The sequence below is a fragment of the Cydia splendana genome, chromosome 8 (genome assembly GCF_910591565.1).
Source record: "Cydia splendana chromosome 8, ilCydSple1.2, whole genome shotgun sequence".
NCBI lineage: Eukaryota > Metazoa > Arthropoda > Insecta > Lepidoptera > Tortricidae > Cydia > Cydia splendana.
In genome coordinates, this window is record NC_085967.1 from 5,279,634 (window position 1) to 5,300,859 (window position 21,226).

Genomic DNA, 21,226 nt, shown 5'->3' on the forward strand with positions numbered 1-21,226 from the left:
CGTAGTTCTGCTTATGACCAATTTGGACAAGTTGTCGCAAAAGTGGTTACTTTCGTTTTCAAACGCAGGCAGGTGGAGATTCTCATTTCCGAGATTATTAATTCAGGCGATCAGTTAACAGAAGAGCGTAAAAAGATGATGTTGATGATGATCATAATTGTAACTGGATTGAGTACAGTCAGCAGCAGAAGTTGCTAAGCGGGCGAGGTGTTCAAAATTACCTTGACACGAATTATCTTATTCTTTTATCAATACTTGTACTTACTCTAATGAGGCTTGAATTACGAGCTTTCAGTATCTGTGTGGCAGTAGCATTATGATAACTGCTTAGTCCAGGCCAGGGGTCGGCAAACCGTGGCTCGCAAGCCGCGTGCTGCTCTTTGGAGGCACAACTGTAGCTCTTAAAGTCGTCTAAAAAATTCACATCGGGGTTGTTAGAATTAAAAACAATATTTGTGGCTCTTTGCGGTTCCGAAAGCTGGCGATTTTTACAGTGGATGGATCTTCTTCAAAAAAGTTGACCGGTTGACCTGGCCTAGTCTTTAAAACTTAGTGAAAGTCAAATTAAAACTTTTACAAACTAAAATCGCAAGACGATTTGCATTGAATTAATTGAGTCAGTCGATCTACAAGTTGAAAGGCTTTCAAAATGTTCGGTTCAATTTTAAAGTTGACCGATGACTTCTTTGCTTATAATTTAAAATATTTGTTTCTTGTCGGATTATGGCCGGACGATCCTTGGGCCAAAGCGCACCCAACTCTGTACAAAATGTACGAATATACAACGCACGTACTGTCAATCATTTACATGATTGCTGGTGGCATCGGGACCTATCAAATAAAGGATGACGTGGTTGTGTTCATGACCAATTTAGACAAGACACTTGTAGCATACAATTTTGTCGGAAAAGTGGTTATTTTCATTTGCAAACGCAGGCAGGTTGAGATTTTGATTTCAAAGATTATTAATTCAGGCGATCATTTAACAGAAGAGCGTAAAAAGATGATGTTGATGATGATCATAATTGTAACTGGATTAAGTACATCTGTAGTTGGTGCGTTTAGTGCTTTAGCTTTGTATCATAACGAAATGTCTGTAGAGGCTTGGATGCCTTTCGATCCGATGGAAAGCAAGATGAATTTGCTGACGGCAACTCAACTGGTGGCCATTACCATCGTGGTGCCGGTGATTTGGAGAGGTATAGCTATGCAAGGGATAATCTGTAGCTTGATAATGTACTTGTGCGACCAGCTGGTCGAATTGCAAGATAGGATCAGGTCGCTGGAATTCACTTCTATGACTGAAAGAGCTGTGAGAGAGGAATTTAAAGATATTGTAAAAAAACATGTTCGGTTGATGGGGTAAGTTGTTTCAGTTACTATAATCGAACAAGCGAGCGAGGCGAAGCGAAGATCTTACATTTGGCATTAGGATGTTTGGCAATGATAACGTCTTGCATAATAAGCAATCTAGTGCATCAAATTTCTATAAAGCCGACCACTGACTAACAGGCCGCCGGACGATATCAGCCTGTCAGTTAGAACAAAAATTTGACAGCTCCGAACAACTGACAGGCCGATATCGTCCGGCGCACATAGGGGTAAATTCACGATCTACGGGGCCAAAATTATTTTTGCGGGTTTTTGTATCTTTTAACGTTTTACGAAGTTGAAACAACTGTTTCATGATAATTTTTTTTAATTTATAGGGTAATTTTTTCAAAATTCTACTGATATGTAAAATTTCGACATCTGCACAAAAGAGGAAAAAATTAAAAATATAGTAAAATGTGTATAATAATTTATTACTGAAATAAAATCAGTTGCCATATTAAGCTACAGTCTCTGCTATGATGTTTTCTTCTTCGCTTCCGGAAGAGCACTCTGGGTTCGGATCGGCAGGCAATAGCAATTCTATCGTCTCTGGCAGGAAAGTACTGTGCTTTCTTTTTTTTACTTTTCTCCTGCAGCTCAGTAAGGGGTCGGAACTCAAAAGTAAGCGATTCAAAATATCCGTGTTGCAGCTTTCTTTCGTAAACTTCCTTGCGAAATCAAGTCGATAAGATCGGAAATGCTTGTTACGCGCTTCTGCAGCTTCTTCAGTGAGCTGTCCAATAGGTAGTAACGCATTTTTTTATAATTAGAGCACCATGGACTAGTATCTTATGCATCGTGGGCGTCATGGGATGCCATCCGTATAATTTGACATATAGTTCTCCTGTTTCCTTTGCGTTACTGTCGTATTTTTCAGAGTCAATTTTGTGGCAGCTTGATATCGTCTCTAAAATTACTTTTAATCTATAATCAGCTCGTAACTGATTCCAGTTATATCTGATGCTAATTTTGGATCATCAAGAAACCTTCTGCTGGTGTTTCCATCATTCGTGTTGCCGAAATTTGCCTTTGGCATATCTACAAACAACGGACTTTCAGCAACGGGAATCGCGAAAGAGCCTTCTAGCCAAGAATTATTGTTTTTTATGAATCTGTCTTCTTTATACTGAGCTTTACTCCATCTAGTCTTAAATTCTGACTTGAAATAAGCAAAATTGCTTTTAAATAATTCTATTTGCTCATTAGTGCAGCCTTCACTAGAAAAAAGTTGATCTCTTAAGGAACACAGTTTTTCTTCCAATGTAGGTAAATTTTTACTTTTGAAGAGATAAAATATGTGTTTTCTAGTCACGATCTTCATTTCTGACGTATTTGGTACATCTAAAACAAATAAACATGTCGATTCAACTCAATACAAAAAAAAGTTAATTTTTAAGTAAAATGGCGGATTATTTTTAAAGTATAAAAATTATGATTTGGCGGAAGCATGCGGAAAGTTTTTTTTTAAATTATAATAACCAAAACAATAGACTATAACATGTCGTTAACAATTCTGCTCGATCTCACCCTATTGTATTACTTATTAACGAGTGAAGTTTTTTTTTTGCGAAAAATGACGCTCAAAAACAGTCTCTCTTTCAGAGCATTAACCTAGCCTCAAAAACAAATAAATAAAGCATATTTTTATTTCTGCTTATAAATTACTAACCTGCTGTTTCAGAATCCATGATTTTTTTTCACTCTTGATCTCTTAAAAACAATAAACCACACCGTCAAAGTTTTGCTTTTCTAAGAGCGCCGAGAACAAGTAACATACACGAAGTGACACGATCAAATTCCGACTGACGTGAAACGAATTAGAAAGTGCATACGAGGGTGGGAGGGGTTGTTATCTAGCCGCTAAAGGGTCCTCTACCGCAGGTAGCTGTTATCGCAGAGGTATTTATTGTTTTGATAAATCGACTTTTGGCCGCGTAGATCGTGAATTTACCCCTTAGTGCGGCGGACTGGTAATCAGTGGGCCCCTTTAAGGAAAGGAAATTTATGTATATGTATGTATGTATTTACTTTATTGTACATAGAAATAAAAACACGAGAAACACAGTTACAGAGTCAATTAAATACAACAAAGGCGAACTTATCCCTGAATGGGAAATTTACTACTATATGTTATTTTATAAATTCTTTAGTAATTTGAATTGTTAAAAAATACAATTTATGCAGGTTAATTATAAGATGAAATCGGCGGGATACATCTTTTCAAAACATTAGGAAATATGTGCCTAGTTTCTTGCCGGTCCCATACTTAGTGCCCGTGCCCGGAAGGCCCGTCTTTAGATATATGTCAATGGGTACCTATAAATACCTAAGAATTACGAATACAGTCCTATCGTCTTGATATAGTCTAGGAACCTACTCTATATACGCGAGTTCTCAGTTCGGGGTGAACTAATACTAGTTACGATACATAATAAAATAAAGCAACTTGTATGAATGGAAAATTTTACAGGTACACTCAAGATATGAATACAATTTTCGAAGAGTATTTCTTGATCCAGAACTTAGCGGTCACTTTAGAATTATGTCTCAATGCTCTGATGGCCACAGTGGTAGGTACCTTAAGACGATAGATAGGCCCAATGCCCTTGAGCGTCTAGGCGGAGCTAAGCACTCTGTACCCGCACCACCCGCTTACCCCGCTCACTGCGATCGTACGTGAATTTTGTATCGCTGCACCGCCACGAGGTTCAAAGAATAAGATACAGCCCAGAGGCGCACAGTTGGCGCTATACTCGTATAATCTTTTGTTTGCAGATATTTTGTTGTTTGAGTATGAGTAGATCACGCATTTAGTCGAGGTCGTAAATTACATTTCACGATTAATACGACTCGCGTCCCGCTTAATACGCCAAATAAAATTATATTAGTATTATATTATATATTACTTACCCATCCCGTTACGCACCGTGCACGTTTGTGTAATTGACATACACATAACCGTCGTATTGGTAGAGTGTCATTCTATAAAACTTGCTAACTATGTAATCAAACTTGATGAATGAATGAATTTACTAGTAACTTTTGTTTACATAGTTAGCAAGTTCCATAGAATGATACTCTATGCAATACGCCGTTAGCCAACATTTTTTTATGTGTTTATTACCTACCTTAGGTTTTTTGTTTTGTCTAATATATAAAATTATCTTTTATCGGATTCTTATCGGCGTAAGAATGCGACGCCATCGCCATCTTTTTGACCGTTATGGACCACAGAGTGCAAGCTATCGCTCCCATATTTATTTGCAGTCAGTTACTCCACGACTTTCTAGCTGAGCATATCGTGGTAGCTTTGAACGAGGAAGTTTTATCGCTCCGTGATTTCTTTGTACCTAGTACCTACTGCTACTGTTTACGCTTGTGCTCGGCCCAAGTGCAGCCAAAAGGCTAATTTGTTGTGGCGTAATTACATAAAATCAATAATGCATGGACGTTTTAGTGTTTAAAGTATTATCAGTATTAAAGTAGTATCAGATGACCGCTTCCCATCAGGCGGCTCATTTGCTGACTATCAGATAAAAAAAAGCGGCCAAGTGCGAGTCGGACTCGCCCATGAAGGGTTCCGTAGCAGCAACTAACATAATAAAATTGCGGTTTACGATTTATGACGTATTAAAAAAAACTACTTACTAGATCTCGTTCAAACCAATTTCATATATTATTTTTAGTTTTATCATTCTCTTATTTTAGAAGTTTAGAAGATTTATAAAAAATAAGAAGTTACAGGGGGGGGCGGGGGGGGGGGACACATTTTACCACTTTGGAAGTGTCTCTCGCGCAGACTATTCAGTTTAGAAAAAAATGATATTAGAAACCTCAATATCATTTTTGAAGACCTATCCATAGATACCCCACACGTATGGGTTTGATGAAAAATAAATTTTTGAGTTTCAGTTCTAAGTATGGGAACCCCCAAAATTTATTGTTTTTTTTTTCTATTTTTGTGTGAAAATCTTACTGCGGTTCACAGAATACATCTACTTACCAAGTTTCGACTGTAAGTATAGTTCTTATAGTTTCGGAAAAAAGTGGCTGTGACATACGGACGGACAGACAGACAGACAGACATGACGAATCCATAAGGGTTCCTTTTTTTTGCCATTTGGCTACGGAACCCTAAAAACATTTCTCGAAAGAAGATATTTAATATTTATAATATTTACACATGGCCGGGATATCCCTATTATATGCCTGCCGAGTATGATATTAAACACACAGCAAAGAAATTATATTTTATGAACGTAAGGCCGGTAAATGTTATCACGATTGAAATAATATGTATGTATACTTACTTTTCTCAAAAAATGCGTGGAAATACTTATAAAAAGTTCAAATAAGGACGGGACGTAATGGCAATGTTTCCACGCATGTTTGAGAAAACTTAATTTAATCAATAACCTAACATCATTTTAATAGGTAACAATCCTAAAAATGTAATGGTTTCTGAATCAAACTATACACCGTGTTTTTATTGAATTCCGTTAACTTCGGGGTATAGTTAAGTACGTTTATAAGAACTAAATGGCATAGTTAATTTTCAAAAAAAAAAAATTTTTTTTGTTTTTTTTTTTGTTTAAAAAGTAATTAAATGTAGCATATAGCGTTGTTGTAACACGGGCATTACATTTAACTCAACCAAACAATTGAAATCTGTGACATATTAATGTCATTTCGTACATCAATCGACCGAGATTGTACTTAAGTTTAGTAGCAAATGTATGAACTCATTCTAAACACTAATCAATATGTAAGCCGGCCCTAAGGCAAGTGTACACGCTTGTAGAGGCCTTATAGGAAAAAAATAAATTATGGATTATCTCCGAAATGGACTTAATTAGAACATATCGGTCTTTGAGAAAGTTACTTGATTTAAGCTCAGGAATGCACCCTTGAAATTAACGGAAATAAAAAAAAACACGGTGTATAGTATATACCTACAACATAAGTTGCCAAAGCTAATCAATTACATAATTATTAATTTTTAGGAATCGAACTTTATTAAAAGCGTTAAATTTTAATGGCAATATGTCGGCGCATATTCGAAAACATTTTTTATAAATTTCAAATGAAGCTTTCTCAAACATAAGTGGAAATATTGTCATTAGGTTTGTAATAATAGGCTGCGAAACACCGTGTTGCGCGCGCTAAAGCGCGTCACAACCAAATCAACTTTCTGCAGTTATTTAATCTTTGGCCACAATAACTCCAATTTTATTGCACTTGGGCTCAGCACAAGCATGCAGAATACAAGGAAGGCACGGAGCGACGAGCGACACAGCCTCCTCGTCTCAAAGCTAGCACACGACTGCCGGTGCCGGCCACGCCTTTTTCGAGCTACATACGCACGAAATGTTGAAAAATATTCGATTTCTTAAAAAAAAAAAGATTAATTAACATTATTCTACGTTGCATTTGTAGTGTCGGTTAAAACATTTATTTTAGTTTAAAAATAACTTTAATCGAATAAACCGTTTAGTAGAAATAGGCAAAGTTAGTCGCAAAATAGCCTCTCGTAATGTTCCTTTTTTCGAAAAATTATAAGTCACAGGAAAAAAAGTCAAACGTTACAAATGTTGTACATAAAACGTAGATTCATATATATTTTTTTCATAATTTTTTGTTGAACCGTTAAGAAGATATATACTCTAGAAAGTAAGAGTTTACGGCCAAAAACAGCGCGTAGCGCCTTAATATCATGATACCTAGTGATAGATAAAATATTGGTGCAAAGCAGGAAAGGAAGGGATCATCTTAGTAGTGTATTATTAGCAACGCAGCCTCAACGGGGTTGTCTTATAATACGAGGAAGGCAATCCTTCCATGTCGGTTCCTATTTTAAAACCTTTTTTTAAAGAATACTCGTAGTAGTATATTTCTTCAATTATTTGTTTCAGATCGGATTCGAGCAAAAAACTCTGTTGGCTACTTTCTTTGTCTTTTTGTGTGTCGCTTTGATGAATGCATACATTTATTGCTATTTGGGCAATGAGTTGATTATTCAGGTTGGTATTTTGTTTGTTCGTTAAATGTTATCCATCATACTGAGCACAAAAACCCTGCATCTGTGATTTGATTATAGAGTGGGAATATTGCATTGGCGGCATACGAATCTTCGTGGATATCATGGCCATTGGACCTGCAGAAAGATTTGTTGATCCTCCTGAGAGTAGCCCAGAAACCGCTGTATTTGAGTGCTGGAGGCATAGTCGCCATGTCTATAGAGACTTACAGTCAGGTAAGTCATAAACGCGATCGCGTAATATTAATAACGCGAGCATTAATAACGCGAGCTGAAACATTTTCTCCCTACGGCCGCGGATTCTCCTTATTAGACACAGCCCGAAGAAAATTGTCACAACGCAAATAGGTATTATTATGTGAAGTTCATAAGTAACGTCATCCACTTACCACCACCCTTGTGGTTATAATTTGCGTTTGCAAACGGTTTGATTTCAGTTTTGTAACTAGTAGGTAAAAAACCGAAATGGTATTAATAACTAGGTAATTCAAGTAATATGATTTTTTATTTCTTTTACAGACGCTGTACAACGGGTACTCCATTTTTGCCGTATTAAACGACGTTGTCGCTTAAGCGAATAAAATAATGTGGCTTTCCATTAGAGAAAGGTTATCATGCTCCATGTGCATATATGTATATGGACCCTTCTCTAAAGCCCCCCATTCACACTCCTACCTTGTAGTCCGCCTCGCAGGACTACGGCGTAGGATATAGCTCACACACCCTCCTACGTTGTAGTTCGCCTTGCAGGACTACGGAGCAAGAAATAGCTCACACACGGTACTGTTTTGCCGTCCATCATCAGTACTGCTTCGTTTCTCACAAGTGTCGGTCTACTTACTCAAAATAGCTCTTCTGCTATGTATTTTCTTGTTATTGGATAAAAATAAAAAAGAGTATGGGAAAATAAACTGCTAAAAATTCGCCAGAGAGCGTCATATTTCTTAAGTACTGGTAATAATTGTTGCAATGCCTATTCCTCCATTGTTTGTTGGAGTGATTGGGTGATTTCTGGTCCCAAAAACAGCGATTTTCTTTATAAATTTCAAAAAAATGGCGCGCACTGTTGTCATACGTCAAGCACGGTAGTCCGCAACGTAGGACGACAACCCACACACAATCCTACGCGGCGGACTACAGCGGTGGGCGGGGCTTGCAGGATTTGTAGGACCCAAGAGGCATCCTACTTGGGTGTTGTAGGATGGCACGTAGTCCGCGACCCCCATACACAATCCTACCCAATGAGGCGGACTACGAGGCGGACTACAAGGTAGGAGTGTGAATTGGGGGCTTAATGGAAAGCCACGTATGAGCTTATCTCTTTGCTTATTAAAATGTAGTTGCAATTAGGTACGATTAAATGTAGACCACTTTCTGTGGTACGATCACTTAAAAATAAATGAATCACAATAAATGAAATAAAATAAAAAATAACATAATTACACGTTTGGCGGTGTTTTTATTTTGTTCCTCCTGCTCTTAACTCTTTTAAGCTCAAGTTGCATTCGATAATCTAAATGAGCCTTAACATCTTACCACCTCAGTTAAACAGTGAACGTATAGGTCTCTACATATTATAAAAAGTTTATTATCTTATAACACGTGTACCTACATCCGTGGTCGCGCTGTGCCAGCGGCCTGTGGTACCAGTTTACTGGGCTACCAAGAGCGCCGTCCTGCAGTTCAGCAACTGCCTTGGAGTGAGTATACGAAGCTCAACTTGTACACCACCTCATTCCCAATACACCGGGGTCCCACTGCACCTAATTCTGACGTAAACCCCGACCAGAAATATATGATCATTTTCAAGAGGGCGCTGTTATTCCCATGTATGTGGTGGACAGTTCAGTTTAGAATGAAAAATTTAGTTCATTGAACTTCCGCAATATGGCGCCTGATCATATATTACTGGTCAGGCTTTATCTCAATGTAGGTAGTCTAATTGTCGATGTCGTTATTTCACATCAATTGTGTGTTAAGTGGCAGCAAATCAATATGCCCCAGAAAAATAAAACTACATAATTTATGTGATCTACTACTGTCGGGTAAACCTATTTCAACTTTTTTAAAATAGATAGGTCACTAAGTTACCGACCGAAAATAGGTAGGTCACTACGCACCTACTAAGTAAATAGCAACTAACAACGCAACGATAACGCAACATTGATTAAGCATCCGTACGGCGTGAAACTCGGCCTAGGTAATGTCAGGACATTGCAAGAACATACATACATACATAGCAGGGTCATTCGGAAGAGCCTTGCACTACCGTTTTACCTGTTCCGACATTCGCGTTGGAAATGGTATCCTTTAATTCAAACTTTTTCCAATTTAATTGCTCATTAGGGTATTAGATCTTCATCCCTTCATGTTTTTCATTGAGAAAATTTTCACTTATACCTACGTCGTCGTTGCACTTGAATCACAAGGACCCTTCTATGTCGAAAGCCATATTTCATGGTCGTATTTATTTTAAACGCCTAAATTATCGTTTTTATTATTATTCTTGACTGATCAACGATTGACTCTAATCTAGTCTCACTGATGGTAAGCGACGACAGAGTCAGATGAAGCTCACTGATTCAGTAACAGCCTACTCACTTTTTCTTTAAAGACACTTGGATCGATATTATGTAAATAGGCTCAATTAATAAGTTTCGGTCAAGTTAGTTTGCATCAGTTTGAATTGAAACCAGCGACCGTCAAAAATATTTTCTGGTACACAATTTTATTTCCGACTGTACTTTCTTTCCTTTTCAATGTCCATTACTTCTCGAGATATCTTTCTTTCTCTAAACCCAATGTGTTTGTTTTTTCCATCGAAGAGTTCCTTTGGCTATCTTCCGAGTGCATCTTCAGATTTCAGCTCAATCAGACATCGAGAAGTGGTTCAAATTTAAGTTACAGGGTTTGAAGCACATATTCACATAATCTACATACCTATACATATTTTACATCGTCTCCGCTGGCTTGGCCATCTTGAAAGGATGGGTGAAGATCGGGCAGCCAAAAGGGCCTACTTGGGTCGACCAACTGGGCGCCGTCCTAAATACCGTTGGGCAGATATAGAGTGGAGGCACGCAGATCTCCGTGAGCTCGGCGTCGGCGAAAGCTGGCGGGATGCCGCTCTGGACCGATCAAAGTGGCGTGCTCTTGTGGTGGAGGCCAAGACTCATTTTGGGTCACCGCGCCAACCAAGTAAGTAAGTAAGTATACATATTTTATAATACTTTCTGAATTCGGTCAAGTACATCGTGTAATGTAAATTTAACACTCCCTTGCTTTCCGACTCACACTTGCCGAAATTTATCAATCAGGTGATTGTGTATTAGATTGTAAAAATGTTATACATCTTCCGCGCATGCATCAGTAGTTCGTAAAGCGGCGCGCACGCAGCATGGCGCACGATTTGAACGGCAAGGTCGCGCTTGTGACGGGCGCCGCTAACGGCGTGGGCGCGGGGATAGTGAGGCTGCTGCTGGCTGAAGGAGCGAAGGTAGGTAGCTAGGTGTAAAGGCTCCTCTTCACGTTCCTCTCCATAAATGCGTCCCTCGTTGGCGTTGGCGTTGGCCCAACGTGAAGAGGAGCCTTAAGGAGACCCTTGCTATTGGGATTAAAAACCCGTGGATGACATGGATACCAAAATTAATAAGGCCTGTCCAGACGGGACTATCAAATTTGATTGACGTCATTTTCAGATTTATGGTGAGAGTCGAGCGATCGCTCGAAATTAAAAAACCGGCCAAGTGAGAGTCGAACTCGCGTTCCAAGGGTTCCGTACATTAAGTCCGACTCACGCTTGACTGCACATATCTAATAGGTTTTCCTGTCATCTATAGGTAAAGAACTATTTTGTGTATTTTTTTCCAAAATTTTAGACCCAGTAGTTTCGGAGATAAAGGGGGAGGGGTGAATGGTCAATTTATAGCAGTTCGAAGTCAACTGGTAGATTGTGAAATTTTTGAACGTTTTCTAATAATTTATTAGACCAAGTATTGAAAATGTTACAGTACTTATGTTACATATTTGTGATCTATACAAAGACCTTTCATTTGGTACCCCACATGGTATGTTTAAACGTAAATAAAAGAAAAGTTTGACCTGCCGACTTTGTGACGTCACAGCTAGTTGCTTTCGCGCTTGTCATCTCATATATTTGTGTTCAGGGCATTACACTGAATGCATCGATACCATATTCACCCATATCCGAGACGACATGAACGAGAACTAACCTAAAGCCTTGAAAAACGGCCCTCTAATAAGCTTAGGTACAATTTTTATTTTCATCATGGTCTAATAAAACATGGTCTTCCATTCCCAGAGTGACACGGGCCTACGTCACAATAACATTGCCACTTTATTTCAACATAACATGTTACATGGGTACATTATACCTATGGTTAATAAGTTAAAATATTTCTTTATAATTTTATAATTTTCATTTATATGTATTTTAGCTTAAATTTTACAATAACACGTCATTTTTAATTACTCGTTAGCAATATCTTCCGATTCACGAAAGAAATTTCAGACTTTCGGGTAATTCTGTTTATACTACTGGTAACACAGGATAGCGCTGTGCACATTTGACAATTCGGATCTAGATAACTTCATGCCCTGACCGTCATCCTTGTCGAACGCGTGTTAATTGTTATTTCCTTCTCGCTCAGTGTCAGCAGTCGCAGTGTTTTCCAAACTTTTCACGTCGTAAGCTTGGTAATTAATGTGTAACTGTGAATTAGTTTTTTAAACGTTTGTCTTGTATAGATAAATAAAGTTTAATTTAATACATTACATTTGTTTTATTTTACTATGTTTCTACATGAATAACTTAAAATTAATGCCGTTAAAATAATTTTCACCGTTGGTTAAAATTCTCCCACATTTCAAAGTTTGAGAACCTGTAAACAGCATGATGACGTAGGCGCGTGTCAGTTAGGTCATACGCGAATCTCGGAATGGAGTACCAGGCGGAGTATATTATTATACCATGATTTTCATCAATTGAATCAAGTGGGATCGGCGAGCCAATCTCATTGCGTTTACACCTAGGGTTGCCAGACATACATAGACACCACAGACATATTTAATATTATACTTTATTTGGCCTCCGTATACTTTATAAAATACGAAACACATAAATTACCTATGCTAAAATACTTTATTTTAAACTGAAACTAGAACAAGCAAAAAATGTGTAAGAAATATAGAAATACTTTATTTTTTGATCCTTTAAATTAAACCACCAAATACTATATAAGTATCTCGAAAAAAATCTGGCAACCCTATTTACACCACATAATTATCTAAATTGCCAAATTAATCAGATTGTGCGAAAAAAACACACAAAATGGTTTATCTTATCCGTTATCTGGTGCAGTCGCTTATAAGATTATTTTAGTTTTTAGATAAATATGTTTTTTAGTTTTCTGTTTTGTGTTAGCATAAGTTTAATTTACCTACTTGCTTTTTATTGTAATAAGATGAATGTTAAATATTTAATCAAATTCATTGTATTATCTTTTACAAGCAAATTCGGAACCAACATAGATAAAGGCTCCGTCACACAGGCGCGTTTTGCAGGCGGCGCGTGAGGGGGGCGCGCCGCTTTTACATATAAAACGCTCACGCCGCGCTCTCGCTCCACCCGGAAAACGCGCCTGTGTGACGGAACCTTAATATAAAGTAGTTCTCATAATCACACACTCACCCGTACCTACTTGTAATAATGCCATATAACACCTTGCACTTTGCCAAAAATAATCTCATTTTAAATTTAAAAATTATTCACACAGCACGTCGCCATTCTGGACATCGATGAGCCTAGAGGGACTGCGTTCCAAAACGAGTTAAACGCTGAATTTGGCGCCAATAAGAGCAAGTTCTACCAGTGCGACGTCACGAACGACGAACAGCTGTGCGCGGCCTTTCAGTCCGTCGTAGCGGGCCATGGAGGCCTCAACCTGGTAGTCAACAATGCTGGCATTATGAACGATGCCCCGCACGTGTATAAGAAAGAAATTTCGATTAACGTGGTAAGTCCTGTCTGAGTTGCTTATTGTCGGTAGGTAATAGGCATACACTTAAGCAAGAATTCATAAATAACCGATAACCAAAGTGTCTCGCATTGGCGTTCCTCAGGTCCGTCCATAATTGACTGGTTGAAAGCTGCGTGTGGTTAAATGGTAGGTAGGAATCAAACTAAATCAAATGATTGAACTAAATCAAATGATAGTTAGTGTTGTTTGTGCATGATAGATCAAATGATATTCGTATTTCGTAGTTTATTTTTCTTACCTACGCTCCAAGAAACTCATTGGTTCGAACCTATACGATCACGTGATTCTCAAGCTGAAAGCGCTTCTTGCTATTGTCTGTTAGTTGCCATTATTCAAATTTATTTACACATTTATATTCCAGACTGCTCTGATCACCAGCACCTTGAAAGCCCTAGAGCTGATGCGTACAGATGAAGGTGGTAAAGGTGGCACCGTTATCAACATAGCTTCTGTCGCCGGCCTGTGCCAGATGTCTGTCATGCCCATCTACTGGGCCACCAAGGCGGCTGTTATCCAGTTCAGCAACTGTATAGGTGTATGTATTTTTTTTTTATAAAAGTGTTGCTTTTTTTACAAACTAGGTAACTGAAAAGGCTTCCTCACACTGTAGGCTCTTGATCCGCTGCCACCTAGGGAGTCTAGGGACGGGGCCGTGGTGCAACAGCCTAGGCACTCGTCTCCGCAGCTGAGTAAAACGAAACCATAAACTTTTGGAAAACAAGCCAGCAGGTGACTAAGAAGACAGAATTCCAGACTGTTGCTGATGCTGCATTTGTAGAAGCCTTGCAACGCTTACACCATAATCAGTAATGAGATTATTGAGAGACATCCACTCCAAATGTATAGTCTGTGTTCTCAATTTATCTGCTCATCTTCGTTTGTTATTTTCTCGATCCAACTTATTTTTCCATTCTCCGCAAACATTTTAGGTTAACTAGTTAGGTATTCTTCAAACTTTACATAAAAATAATTTCAGAAGGAGGATTACTACGAGAAGACTGGCGTTCGCGTCCTAGCAATGTGTTTTGGAGCCACCGACACCAGTCTCATCAGCGGTCAGAAGTTGGGTTCATTGGACAAGAACACGGCCGGCGAAAACATCTCCAGCTTAATTCATGAATCCTATCATGTACAACGGTACGTACCTTAAGCACACTCTAACCGAACCTATTGGAATTTCCTAAAAGAATAGAAGAAATACTGGTTCCGGTGAAACTATGGGCTACGCTGAAACCACACAGCGCGTGACATTTAGGCACATTCCAAGATGACGATGGAGGATGTAGGTATGTATGTCCTGTCAACGACGAGCGGTGCAGAACAACCATGGGCATCATGTCAAACAATTCATCTGAACATTCTGAACTAGCTTGCTTAGTTCAGAATATTCAGATGAATTGTACTGCTTGCAGTAGAATATAAATCGAAGGCAGTCTCTTCTTAGAATCGGAGGTTCAATATTGCTCGTCAGGTTGGAGATATTTGAAGCCTCGCTCAACGTGATGCGCAGAGTCAAAGGGTCCAAGCTAGTATCTAGGAGATCCTGCTCTTCATTGAGCATAACTAGCATTTTGGATACCAGCGCGGAAGAAGACGAATCTGAATAGATGACTTTGAATAAAGGAATCTATCTATCCTATCACAGTTACATTAGGTGATGATCCTTCCGGCCGGTTTCGACCAAGGCGACCACTTCGACTCCTAGTTAGCTCGGCGCTCGTGCGCCCGAATATGGCTGACGTAGCCGATCTTTGAGGTGAACCCCCGCGCACATTGAGGGCACGTGATAACACCAGCCACATAGTGGTAGTGAATGGAAGCTGGCTGGCGTGCTTTCAGCTCATCGCGTTTAACGTCGAGGTCAACTTTACGTTGCTCCTCGAAATCGCGCACTTTGTCATTCATCAGCCTGCGCCACTCAGGACGCTGTGCTGCCAAACCTTCCCACTGAGAGGGCTCGATGTTGCATCTTTTCATGTGCCGTTTCTGAACATCTTTGTATCGGAGGAGTTGCCCGCCAAGTTTCCGCTTACCCTCCTCTAGTTCAGAAAAAAAGATGCGCTTCGCCACTCTCTCCTCCGCCTATACGCGATACGTGACCGCACCACCGTAGCTGTCGACGCATTAGGTAAGCCTCTACTAGTCCACCGACCTTGGCGCGTCGCAGAACTTCGGTATTTCGCACTCGAGGTGGCATTTGAGGTGGAACTGGTCTAACTGAACTGGTCTGGTCTGGTCTGGTCTTGGTGGACATTAGGTACATAAAAATTAAAAAATATTTATTTTCAGACAATTACAGTGATACAGTCCATAGTTGTTAGTATTAACTTACAGGTTACCTTACAGGCTATGTTACGTTACATAACATGATATGAAAACGTTACGAATGAAACTTGCTTTAGGCCAGGGTGCATATACACGGTGGCTAAAAAAAAATTCGGGCAAGTGCGAGTCGGACTCGCGCACGAAGGGTTCCGTACCATATAAAAAAAAAACAAAAAAAAAAGCAAAAAAAAAAAACGGTCACCCATCCAAGTACTGACCACTCCCGACGTTGCTTAACTTTGGTCAAAAATCACGTTTGTTGTATGGGAGCCCCATTTAAATCTTTATTTTATTCTGTTTTTAGTATTTGTTGTTATAGCGGCAACAGAAATACATCATCTGTGAAAATTTCAACTGTCTAGCTATCACGGTTCGTGAGATACAGCCTGGTGACAGACGGACGGACGGACGGACGGACGGACGGACAGCGAAGTCTTAGTAATAGGGTCCCGTTTTACCCTTTGGGTACGGAACCCTAATAACTTGCAGTTATTTTATATGTTGTTGTTTTCTACCCTCCCATAGAAATGGACCAGCCAAAATGTATGAAAAAGCCAAATTTTTATCCGCGATTTCGGGGTTGGTCCCGTAGTAAAAATTGCTCAGTATAATCCCAAAACCTCCCTAGCAACGGGAATGCAGTTATTTTTTAGCCAGCCTGTATACTTAGATACTGCGAGTTGATTGGCCTTCGTAGGTGTGATCCGTACTGAAAGCGACACCGTTTATTGAATGTGCCTATCTGTTTACAGCATGGAATCAGCAGCTCAGGGTGTGATCGATGCGTACAAGAAAGGCTCCAGTGGAAGCACCTGGCTCGTAACCCGGGACCTCCCTGCCATGGACATTACTGACAACGTCAATAGAGCATACGAGATCTTGGGCGAACATATGTGACCGTATGTACATGATGTGGATATATAGGCAACAAATAAGTCAGTGAGGATTATAAATCCTATTTAAAAATCGGGAAAGTTGAAAAGCGGCACACGGATGTTACAGGGTTTTATATTAGTGTATACTTAATCATGTAAAGTTTTAATTTTATTTTTGGGTGAAATTAATGTCGGTAAATATTAAGTATATTATATCCGTTGTTTCATTTTACCAATACGAAGATTCAGAGTTATATTAGGTATTATCCTCTATTTGTTTCACCGTACCTACTTGGCGTGTAAAACGTAGGTACAGTCAGCAGCAGAAGTTGTTAAGCGGGCGAGGTGTTCAAAATTACCTTGACACGCTCTTATTCTCATTTGGCCCGCTTAGCAACTTCTGCTGCTGACTGTACTCTTTGGGAACAAAACAAGACTTAACGAGTTGGGGTACCATACCATTATTACCATTAATAGCACGATTCTGATTTTTTATTAACCGGACAGCACGATCTAGCGTACAATAGGTAACTTTATTGAAAATCGTAAAAGCAAAACCAAAATCCTTTAAAACATATTTTATTTAAATGACCTAGGTATATATACAAAATATTTACAAATAAATTGCAAAACTCAGGCATAATAATCATTACAAATTAAAATAGCAGTCCATCATATAAATAATTCAGCTAAAGCTGGAAAAAATACATTCTAAGAGCACACATTAAATATTTTAAATACAGTCGTACTTCAGCATCATCTATACCTACAATCATAGACAAATAAACGTTCGGAAATACTAAAAGATAGTGCGAAAAATACGCGGTTTTAGCCATATAATCATTTTCCTATAAGGCACCATGCAGCGCCATCTTTAACAAAAAGTCAGGCTTACACTAAAACAGTCTCTTCTGAACGATGTATAGACACACAGCCAAGAAAAAAAGGAATGCAAAGAACATAATGAGTTTGTCTGTGAACTCCCTTCGTCCGTATTTCTTCAACAGCTTGCTAGATTCTGATATAGATCCCGCTGTGTTCTGAAGCTCTGATTGAGTTCCCTGCAAGTATATAATTGGTCATGTGATTTTCAACTTTGTTGTAATAATCATGAAGTCAGAATTAAATACTTATAGATGGAGGACGAACGAAATACACTCATGGATAAATTTAGAGGAACGCAAAAAAAAAGGTTTAGTTACTGGGTTACACAACCAAAAGTAATTTCAAAACTAGTACAAATTTTCTAAATTTGTCTGAGTGTATATCGTAACAGATCTTTATTCTTAATGAAGGTGCGTTGTGGAATGTACGGGTGCTGAGCTGCTGAGGTTTATTTAAGGCTACCTTCAAATTGACTGCACACCTCACGCTGCTCCAGCATGCGAGCGGGACATCGCTATACATATACGTGCATAGCGTTGTCACACACACACAGGACCGGCGTGTGGATGGGCAACAGTATGTTATCATTATCACACACATGGATGTGATGATTATTGATTATCCACATAAGAGCCTACTACTATATGGACTTGATAACAATAAATGCACTTACATGTACTGTAGAACTGGATGAAACTAAACTGTCTAATGTATTCTGACTTCTTTGTGTTGTGTCAGCTAACTGTCTGCTGATTTGTAGCAGCTGCTCAGTCACACCTGCAAAAAAAAAAAAACAAAATTCATAGAGAATGGTCAGTAGCAGATAATTTAAAACAATTCATGCAAATTTATGCTAGTGTTAATAAAAGGAGAAATGAACAAGAACAGCGGGCTCAGCACGGTTCCATTTTTATCGACTATCACTATGCGCGTCCCTTTCGCACTTACATACTTGTTAGAACGTGACAGGCATGGTGACAAGGGATAAAAACGAGACCGTGCTAAGCCGCCTGGACAACATATAATTAAAATAAAATTATTTACTTACATTAGCGAGGACATGACACATTCATATTTATTTGTAAAATGTATCAAGTTGCAGTCAGTGCAATAAGACGGAGCTTAATTGTTATTTATATAAACAATTTAATGTGTGTTAGTATAGTAATATATTGCATTATTTTATTTTATATGACATTGATATTTTATGTTGGTGTTTAATCTAGTTTTAAATTAAGTATAACTAACTGTACATAGTTTTAAAAATGTTACTACACCCTAGTAAGGTCCATGTTGGTACTATTTACTTGATTATTTTTAAGCTTGTTTAAGCTCAGATTTAGGCTAAAGGTGGAAGATTAGAGGGCCAATGCGAATGATCCCAGTGGAGAAAAGGAAAGGTTTTTGAGGGTAAGACATACCTGAAGATTTTTCAAGCAATGCATCACGGTCAACTTTTTTCTTTCTGTTTCTGAGAGTGGTGTCATCTCCTTCTGGCAGCTTGAGCAGCTCTTCCCGCTGAGCCTTCTCTATTGCAAACATGCTAGAGATGTTGGCATCTTTGAACTCTTTCAGAAGGCTGTAATTAATAGAAATATGTTAAATAAAAGTGAAATCAATGAACTTTTCGGCAAGAACACAGAATTGTTGGAATTTTAACTTTCTGTTAATTCATTAAATTTCAATTCTGCATTCCCGCTATGGAGGTTTGCGAGACAAAGGGATTAAAAGTACCTTTTTGAATGGATACTTGAAGTGTGACAGTCAACAGCTGTATAATCAGACTCATTATTATAACATAATGAGATTGAAATAATTCCTGTAAGAACTAATGCATCTTAGAGGAGCAGTTTTTAGAAAAATTACTATAATTAAATCTTTAAACCCCAAGGGAAGAATTAGACTGTGCTAGAACTAAGTTATTAAAGTATGTATTAAGTATTGCATAGTTCAACCTCCAAAGAAACGCAAGAAAACTGGGCTAACAGTTTTTGTGCCTTCCAAAGTGTCCACTCAAGGTGGTTGTGCCGTCTTGCCAATATCTATAAGTATAAAATACAATAAATATATCTGTAAGTATAAATAAAATACATACATAGCCAGTTGTTGCCTCTGGGAAGCCAGTTCCGCAGTATATTTATCATCAGAAGCTTCCTTCCCATATAATTCCATATTTTCTATTTCATCTCTCAGTAGATTTATCTTTGCCCGACCCTTTTCATTGAGCTCAGTCAATGCTTCCATGGATTCTCTACATTCTAAAATATCCTGAAAATAGTTGTACGTAATTAGAAAAAAAGAGGAATTTAATTTTATATACTTAAAGAAACATTAAAATACAAAAGCTTCCAGGGGATTTCAATGTAAAGAAATTGAAGGGTATTAAGCTTTGTGATGTTAATTATTTATTGAGGTAAAGATAATGTAAAAATAACTCGTTTCTTACCTGGATTGTAGCTTTGACCTGAAAGTGATATTTGGCCAACTTCTTTACAAAATTTTGAAAAACCACGTCAGGGTTATCTACCTTAGAGAATAGTTTTTGATAACTATCGATGCTGTTTAAATCAGGTTTAATATTCATTTTGTGCATCTCATTAATAAATAATTACTTATCAGTGATTATAAAGCCCAATCTCAGCCCAAAGGTATAAAAATCACACGTCAATCTATTGAACTGTCAACAATATCAACCAGTGTTGCCAACTCGGATTTTGAAAAAATGCTAGACTTATGTCTAGATTATGCCAAAATTATGCCAAAGATTTTAGAAATATGCTAAAAAATGCTAAAATGTTACTTGAAAATAGACACTTAAAATAATATGGTGTTTAAAAATATTCAGTAAAACATCGTACGTACCTCTGCTACGATTAAAATGCCGACTGCTGTCCCTTCCCAGCAAAATAGCAAACCCGAGATATGGCTAAATTTATGTAAGTACCTACAAATTCAGTGAAGGCCAGTCTAGATGGGACAATTTTCGCCCAACCTGATACAATTGTCTGATCAAATCTGCAAAACGGAACTCAAATATGTCAGTCCACGAAAACATCAGATGTCAATTTAAATGAATTTATTTGCCATTTAAAAAAATATATACATATACAGGGTGGAAAGATAAGTCGGGCCCTGGAGGGAAACTACCTTAAATCCTTAAGCTGGCTCATTTTACTTAAAGGAGACATTCCTTTATTTTCAAAAAGAAACAAAACTGCATTCAAAGTGTTTTTCTTTTTTTCTTCAATTTGGCTTGTCTAAAAAAATCTTGAGTACTAAATATTAGATTTTATGGCTATTTTGTACGACATACGAGTGTAAGACCTAATGTTTCATGGAGAAATGTTATCATTAACATTAACTGTATCGACTAGTAGAATAAAATTGCGAGTTATTATTTTATGGAATTTTTAGTCGGTTCGAGTCCCGGGCGAGGCAAGCGAGTTTTAGAAAATCTTTGAATGCAGTTTTGTTCTTTTTAAAAATAAAGGAATGTCTCCTTTAAGTAAAATGAGCCAGCTTTAGGATTTAAGGTAGTTTCCCTCCAGGGCCCGACTTATCTTTCCACCCTGTATAGTCCGTCGACGTCCATCCGCCTACAAAAGTCAAAATTCATATGAAAATATGAACCACATAAGGCGATGGCGCATATTGTTGCTGCCAAGTTGGTG

The 21,226-nt window shown here is 38.2% G+C and overlaps 3 protein-coding genes across 3 annotated transcripts; 2 read left to right on the plus strand and 1 right to left on the minus strand.

The window, feature by feature from the left end:
- The first annotated feature begins 644 nt into the window (after positions 1 to 644).
- On the plus strand, positions 645 to 8,001 carry LOC134792707 (odorant receptor 4-like). Its single transcript, XM_063764004.1, has 5 exons — positions 645 to 1,362; positions 3,845 to 3,944; positions 7,287 to 7,394; positions 7,472 to 7,627; positions 7,931 to 8,001. The coding sequence occupies exons 1-5, from the start codon at positions 650 to 652 to the stop codon at positions 7,982 to 7,984; spliced, it is 1,131 nt and encodes a 376-aa protein (XP_063620074.1). The 5' UTR covers positions 645 to 649; the 3' UTR covers positions 7,985 to 8,001.
- A 2,748-nt stretch (positions 8,002 to 10,749) lies between these two features.
- On the plus strand, positions 10,750 to 16,699 carry LOC134793210 (15-hydroxyprostaglandin dehydrogenase [NAD(+)]-like). Its single transcript, XM_063764788.1, has 5 exons — positions 10,750 to 10,907; positions 13,207 to 13,446; positions 13,832 to 14,005; positions 14,447 to 14,607; positions 16,548 to 16,699. The coding sequence occupies exons 1-5, from the start codon at positions 10,809 to 10,811 to the stop codon at positions 16,690 to 16,692; spliced, it is 819 nt and encodes a 272-aa protein (XP_063620858.1). The 5' UTR covers positions 10,750 to 10,808; the 3' UTR covers positions 16,693 to 16,699.
- A 534-nt stretch (positions 16,700 to 17,233) lies between these two features.
- On the minus strand, positions 17,234 to 20,224 carry LOC134793211 (vesicle transport protein SEC20). The gene is made up of 5 exons (XM_063764789.1): positions 20,002 to 20,224; positions 19,651 to 19,823; positions 18,977 to 19,134; positions 18,229 to 18,332; positions 17,234 to 17,731 (listed from the first exon to the last, which is right to left on the minus strand). The coding sequence occupies exons 1-5, from the start codon at positions 20,146 to 20,148 to the stop codon at positions 17,567 to 17,569; spliced, it is 747 nt and encodes a 248-aa protein (XP_063620859.1). The 5' UTR covers positions 20,149 to 20,224; the 3' UTR covers positions 17,234 to 17,566.
- Positions 20,225 to 21,226: the final 1,002 nt, after the last annotated feature.